Source organism: Henckelia pumila, chromosome 2 (genome assembly GCF_033568475.1).
Source record: "Henckelia pumila isolate YLH828 chromosome 2, ASM3356847v2, whole genome shotgun sequence".
Taxonomy (NCBI): domain Eukaryota; kingdom Viridiplantae; phylum Streptophyta; class Magnoliopsida; order Lamiales; family Gesneriaceae; genus Henckelia; species Henckelia pumila.
The window spans coordinates 164,858,050-164,865,401 of record NC_133121.1 but is presented as its reverse complement, the minus strand read 5'-3'; the positions used below and the strand labels follow the sequence as shown (position 1 = coordinate 164,865,401).

The following is a 7,352-nucleotide window of genomic DNA, read 5'->3' as shown; positions in this document are numbered from 1 at the left end:
TAAGACCCAACCAAAACCAACACGTAGGGAGTCCCTCCAAAAATGGTGACGCAAGCAGTGACATCACCCCAACCCCTCTTCAGAGCTCGCCACGTGTCCCTCCGAACCTTATCGCCCACGTGTCTTCTAGAACCCGCCGCCACCCTCGCCACGTGTCCCTCCTCCTCCCCTCTATATATACCCTCTCCTCCCTTGCGGACTAAGTTTCACAAAACCCCCTTCCTCTCTCCGAATTCCCCGAATTTCTAGGGCTCACAATTCAGACTCTGAATTTTTTTTGTTTTTTATATCGGAAATGGCCGCCGCCGATTTGCAGATGCAATTGCCCCCCGGATTCAGGTTCCACCCCACCGACGACGAGCTGGTGATGCATTACTTGTGCCGGAAGTGCGCTTCGCAGTCCATTTCTGTGCCGATTATCGCCGAGATCGACTTGTACAAGTACAATCCATGGGAGCTTCCAGGTAAATCTCGCCTCGAGTTGATTCGATTCAATTGTGAAAGAAAGAAGCCGAGTTTGTTGATTGATTGATTGTTGCGAGCAGGTTTGGCTCTGTACGGTGAGAAAGAATGGTACTTCTTCTCCCCACGGGACCGGAAGTATCCGAATGGCTCGAGGCCTAATCGCGCGGCGGGGAGCGGTTACTGGAAGGCCACCGGCGCTGATAAGCCCATCGGAAGCCCGAAGCCGGTGGGGATCAAGAAGGCGTTGGTTTTCTACTCCGGGAAGGCTCCGAGAGGCGAGAAGACCAATTGGATCATGCACGAGTACCGTCTCGCCGACGTCGACCGCTCGGCTCGCAAGAAGAACAACAGCCTGAGGGTGGGTTCAATGCACCTTGTGTACCGTATAGATTCCCTTGTCACGTTCCATCTTTCGGTTTTTCAACGGTAGGGATTGACTGGAGAATTGAATCTGACGGATGTGGTTTTTGTTTTTGTTCCAGCTGGATGACTGGGTGCTGTGCCGCATATACAACAAGAAGGGAGCGATCGAGAAGCACGCGCCTGACGTCATCTGCCGGGGGATGACGCAAGCGCTGACGCCAGAGGAGGACATCAAGCCCGTCATCGTGACGTCACTCGCCGACTCCTCCCCGGCGGTGTACGACGACCTCATGTACCTGGACGTTTCCGACTCCATCCCGCGCCTGAACCCCGACTCCAGTGGCTCCGACCACGTTCTCTCGCCGGAGTTCGCCAGCGCGGCGGAGGTGGAGAGCGCGCCCAAGCTGAGCGACTGGGAGAGGTCCGCCCTCGACTTCCAGTTCAACTACCTCGACGCCGCCGTGCCGATGGACCTCCTAGGCACGCAGTTCCACGGCTTCTACCCGGCGGAGCCGCCGGCGGATATGTTCCCTTACCTGAGGAAGCCGTTTTAGGGACCGGGTGGGATCTGGACCGGAGTCGCCGCACGTGGCACAGGAGACTCGGGGTCTATGAGTGTGCACGTGCGACCATTGTTTGTAAGACAACAGTGACGCATGAGTTAGTTAAAGTAAACTATAAACGTAGCCTTGTAGTAGGGCAAGTGTTAATATCAGATTAAAATATGTGTTACTTCAAGTATTTTTTATTTTATTATTATATAAATGGAATTTTAGAAAAATGGAAGTCTTATATCCTCTCCCTCTCATAATTTAGAAACAAAATTCCAATTTATCTTTATGTAATTTATTTAAAGATCGTTACCAAGTTTTTTAATTAATTTTTACTAAAAATAAAACTTGAATTACATATTTGATATTTGAGAGAATAACAAACAAAGGCTCTTTATAGTTGCTGCGAAAGAATTATTATTTAATTGGAATTAATATTATAACACATAATTTAATATTATAACACAAAATTATATTCTTTTGTGATCTAAACATTTTTTTTGTGTGGAAAAAAATAGAAATTATATATCGGGTTGTGACATTTCTCTGATTTTTTTTTCTGAAAAGTATTTATAATGAGATAATTATTGAAATTTTTTATGAGTTAAGTTGAGCGAGAGATCCGTTTTGTAAAATTAATATCGTGGCAGAAAAGTTTTGAAAGATATAAAATATTAAGATTCAAAAACTTATTTTTGTTCCATTGAATTCAACTCTCTACCTTTTATTGTTTTGTCGGGAAATCGATTTGTGATAATTGAGTCTCGTGTGAATAAATACTCTGATTGTAGTCTCTACCTATATAACCAAAAATCAAATGATGTACACTTTTTCTTCCTCTGCAATATTAGTCAGCGCACTATTATTGAAGCGCACACTGGTTGTTAAATGTCAATTTGTCCCAGTTAATGAAAATGACTCGTTTTTGTTTCAGAGTAATGTCCCTAACTTTGAACAAACAAATTACATGTTGATTCAAATGCATCCTAAATTTTTGACATTTTTTTTTAAAAAAAAAATCTCGTACATGTTTATAGAGCTGGGATACCGAACCAAAATACCGATTTTTCAGGATACCGTACTGAAATTTTTTTCGATATATAGACATTTTTTAGGTATATCGATTTTTTTGTCGGTATCTATAAGGTATCAGTATGGATTTTTTTATACCAAAATTTCGAAATTTCGATATCGATAACGGTATAAATTTTTTTCATACAAATATTTTGGATACGATATATCGAAAACCCACCATTACGTGTTTATATAGAACCGGAATATAAACCTCTACAAATAGAGTAACACATGTTTGGCGGCTTTCAAAATAGATAATTATGACTTTAGTCTCAACTCTCACGTAGTTGGGAGGTTTTGTGTTTCAGATATTTTCATATGAGTGGTAAATGCATTTGTAACATATCTTTAATCACATAAAAATTCGTTGTTTGCCACTAATTATCATCTCGTAATCTTTTATATAAGATATACAAAAATTCATTTTACAAATATATTTATTAAAAACAAGTGGTATTCATTATTTTAATAATTAAATAAAATTTGGTGTATTAATTAAATAGTAGGTCTTATGATTATCTGAGACATTCTCCCGGATCAATATTAACTTATCTGACTCATATGATCTACAATAAACAAAGGTTATAATTTTTCATAGGATGCGTCGAATAAGAGATTGTAAAATTGACTCGCGAGACCATCTCAAATGAGTGTTTATGTTAACTAAATTGTCTTGTTTATGCTATTAATTTTTTAAAATTGTTAATTTATAATATTGACGAGACCTAAATTTTACATAAGATTTTTTTAAAAATTATCATCTTAGCGAAACTATTATAATCTAGTACACTAGCTGACTCACATATGAATAGAGAAAAAAAAATTAATTTATAGAAGATTTATTGTATGGAAGGAAAAAAATTTTATATATAAAAAAAACAAAAAATAAACTCGGATATTCCATTTTACAAAACTGTAGATGAATCATGAATCTTGATTTACACGTTGATGGATGACATTTTGCCAAAGAACACGATGATGTGTTGCCTTGAGTTTTGTCCTATGAATATGTGGCCACATTCATTTATAATGTTGAATCTTTATGCCTTTCAACATATGTACACTTTTTTGTCCTAAACTATGGTCCTAGGTTGGTCCACCATGTACTAAGTGGTCTCCTCTTCTAAACCCTATGCGGTGTTTTGTAGCAATTTAATGATATAAAAAATTTTTTTGAATTTGATCATTAATCCAACTATAGGGATCGAAAAATTATTGCTAGCTCGTGATGCAGTAAACAAATAATGATATCCGAAGGCGATGGATCCAGGTGAGCAATCACTCTGGGTGGCCAGACGATCCTTCGATGCTCCTACGAGTGAACATTTGGATTGTCACTATGTGTGAGCACATTTTTGGGCTTAATGACCTTTAATGACCCATTTATTTTTTTGATTATATTAAATATAATTTCAACAATTAATTCTAATGTAAGTAGAGTTGGATTAATTATTCTAAATGGATTATTACTCATTATCACAGTATAACTTCAATATTTTCACATAAAACATATCAAGTGTTGGTAGAGCTTGTAGCTCAAAATTCTTTATTTCTTAAAATTAAGAAATAGAAAATGGATACAAAGTGAATTTGAGAAATTAAATAAAGATTAGTGGATGCAATATCTAAATAATCCCTTGATTTTCCTCTTTAATGACAATTTCTTGATAGATTTGAATTTCTTGAGTATTTGATCTTCTTGGAAGACGATTTGATGTCTTGATATTTGATTTGATGTTTCGATAAAGTTAATTCGATGGGTTAACATCTTGATATCGAATTAAACTTCAAAATTTAGAAAGAACGCGATGAACTCCTTGAATCGCGAGTTGAAATTTGTTATCTTCATGAATTTGATGAAGAACACGATCTTCTTGAATTTGATTTATTTGTTGAAGAACATAAACTTCTTGAATTTGATGAAGAACACAATCTTCTTGAATTTAATTTATTTGATGAAGAATGCGAGCTTCTTGAATTTGATGAAGAGCACAATCTTCTTGAATTTGATTTATTTGTTGAAGAACACGAACTTCTTGAATTTGATGAAGAACACGATCTTCTTGAATTTGATTTGTTTGATGAAGAACACGAACTTCTTGAATTTGATTAAGAACACGATCTTCTTGAATTTGAATTAATTTAAGTATATTTGAAGAAAAACGCAATTAATCCCTTGAATCACGCCTTGATCTTCTCGAATTGATGATTTTGAAGAAGAACGCCTTGAATTGCGCCTTGAACTTTTTGAATGTGACTTGAGAGAAAAATCTTGAATTCTTCTACTTCTTTGCTTCAGTATTCTTTGTTGTGTTTTTTTCTTGGTCATCTGCCCCCTATTTATAGCTGAAGGATGCAGATTCTTACCATTACGATTTGATGAGGTGTCGCAATTTGATTGGTTCCTCCTGATTTATTTGGTGATTATATTTCATTAATCACAAGATTTGATTTTAAATACTAAAAATATTAGTATTTTCTTCCATTTGATTCAAGATTTGATTTCAAATACTAAAAATATTAGTATTCTCTTCCAATTTGTGCAAGATACAATCTTGATTTAAAAATCTTGATTTGATCACAAAATATATTAAAATATCAATTAATTAAATATTTATTTTTTAGGAATTTAATCTTTTCAAAAATAACTAATTGTTTTATTGATATTTAATTACTTCGTACTTGCCATATTTGAAGGTTGACAAATTTAATTGTCTACAAATGCCCCCTCGAGACTTATTCACAAATTAATGATTTTTTGAGTGAATGAGTCACGATAATTTAGTTTTTGAAATTTGATATTTGAGATTGCACCAATCTTCAATCCAAAATTTAATTCTCTCTGAATTTTCTTTCATCCATATTTTCTTCTTCCGACATCCAACCTCTGGTGATATTTGATAATGAGAGTCAACCTCCAAAAAAAAACAACACTATCTTGTTTGTTGATGAACTCGTAGCCGATCGTTATGCAAAGTCATGGTCGCGGTTGATAAAATCACTTTATACTTTTGTGATCCATCGAGACTTCTTTCGAAAAGACTTTCAAAGTTTGGGCTTCATCTTCCACAATCACAAGAGCATGTTCTATTATTATCGTTGGAGCTACGGATCAATGAAGAGAAGGTAAGATGAGACAGTACACTTCAATTAATTGGAGAATTTCATTACATCAAATGATATTGGAAGTGAACTGAATGCATTCTTTGTCGGGGTGGTCATAGGTTTCAAGCGCTGCAAATATACGACCCCGTGTACGCTTCATTATTCACATTCGATTGACATTCCAATATTAATAAGGCATTTTGCGAGGCATGGTGTCCACTCAACAATAAACTATTAAATTTTACTTTGTGAACCATTTACATATTTGTATGATTTACATTCTTTGTTGGGCCTTTCTATCGCCGGACATATATATGATGAAGTCGTTCATAGTGCCAAAGAACTCACCAGCATTGATGAAGCGGACATTTGAATTTTTTTCTCAATCTTGCGATTGCACATCACATATTTCGAGATATTTTGAAATATGGATCAATTCCAATCAACTCAAGATGGTGAAAGTGCATAATTTGAAGGGCTTGGTGATTTGAAAAAGTGAAAAAATCTCATCCACTTTCTTGAAGAGGCAATGAGGATTGAGGAATGTTTTTCACTGCTCAACCACTTCATAAGATTGAGAAAAAAATACACTATGATTGAAAATATTTCTCTTTTTGATGATGACGTTATCAAAAAATTTGAACACGTCAACGATCCATCTTGAAAGATTTTTTTTTTGGTGATATTTTGATTGTGTTTAACTTTCACTGAAAATATAAGACATATTAATATTTCATGTGAAAAGAAAACAACAAATTCATGACTGTACTCAGAATATATCTAAGTTGCCTACGTATCCAATATAGGGATCAAGTCATAACGTAGTTCAAAAATTTGATTGTTTGAGATGGGGGTGCCGTGCACAATTTATACTCATGCGGGTCAGGAGTATCTATTTCTTAAACACCCTAGACTAGGTGGGGATTTAATATTTTAGCCACATAAAATACATAAGTGGGAGAAATATAGTTTAACCACATGAATTCACTATTGGTGGGGACATAACAGTTTAACCACATATAATACCTTTGGTGGAGCACATAACAGTTTAACCACATGTAAAACTTTTGGTGGAGCACATAACAGTTTAACCACATGTAAGATTTTTGGTGGATACCGTTCACAGTTTATACTCTTGTGGGTCAGGAGTATTGGTGAAATACTCATCCTCTTTCTTGGAAATTTCTGTTTCTCTTGCTCTATGATATTCTTGAGTTGGAGGCCCTTCCGCTCCACTTGTAGTTATGCTCAACTCCATGTCATGGACTCGATTAGCTAATTCTTCAAATGTCTTTGGCTGGATTCCTTGAAGGATATATCGAAGCCCCCAATGCATACCTTGGATGCACATCTCAATGGCAGAAGATTCTGACAATCGATCTTTGCAGTTAAGACTCAAATTTCTCCAACGATTGATATAGTCAATGATAGGCTCTTCTTTCCATTGTCGTGAGTTTGTAAGCTCAATCATGCTAACTATTCGTCGAGTACTATAGAAGCAATTGAGAAATTCTTGTTCTAGCTGATTCCAACTATTAATCGAGCATGACTCCAGATCAGTATACCAGTCAAACACATTTCCTTTTAGTGAGCGAATAAATTGTTTGACCATATAATCTCTGTATGTTCCATCATTGTTACATGTCTCGACGAAATGAGCCACATGTTGCTTTGGGTTTTCTTTGTCATCAAATTGTTGAAACTTTGGAGGTTGATAGTCATTTGGCATTCTTAAGTTATCAATCCTTTGTGAATATGGCTTGGCATAGGTGAGAGATGACTTGAAACTTTCGT

General features: G+C 35.9%; 1 protein-coding gene across 1 annotated transcript; it reads left to right on the top strand.

Moving 5' to 3' along the window:
* The first annotated feature begins 200 nt into the window (after positions 1 to 200).
* On the top strand, positions 201 to 1,704 carry LOC140881085 (NAC domain-containing protein 2-like). Its single transcript, XM_073286106.1, has 3 exons — positions 201 to 464; positions 546 to 823; positions 948 to 1,704. Exons 1-3 carry the CDS (start codon positions 296 to 298, stop codon positions 1,380 to 1,382), a joined length of 882 nt encoding a protein of 293 aa, XP_073142207.1. The 5' UTR covers positions 201 to 295; the 3' UTR covers positions 1,383 to 1,704.
* Positions 1,705 to 7,352: the final 5,648 nt, after the last annotated feature.

Coding starts and splice junctions, on each gene's coding strand:
- LOC140881085 (XM_073286106.1), top strand. CDS start 296: ATGGCCGCCGCCGATTTGCAGATGCAATTGCCCCCCGGATTCAGGTTC. Junction 465..545: donor CAATCCATGGGAGCTTCCAG/GTAAATCTCGCC, acceptor TGTTGCGAGCAG/GTTTGGCTCTGTACGGTGAG. Junction 824..947: donor AGAAGAACAACAGCCTGAGG/GTGGGTTCAATG, acceptor TTTTTGTTCCAG/CTGGATGACTGGGTGCTGTG.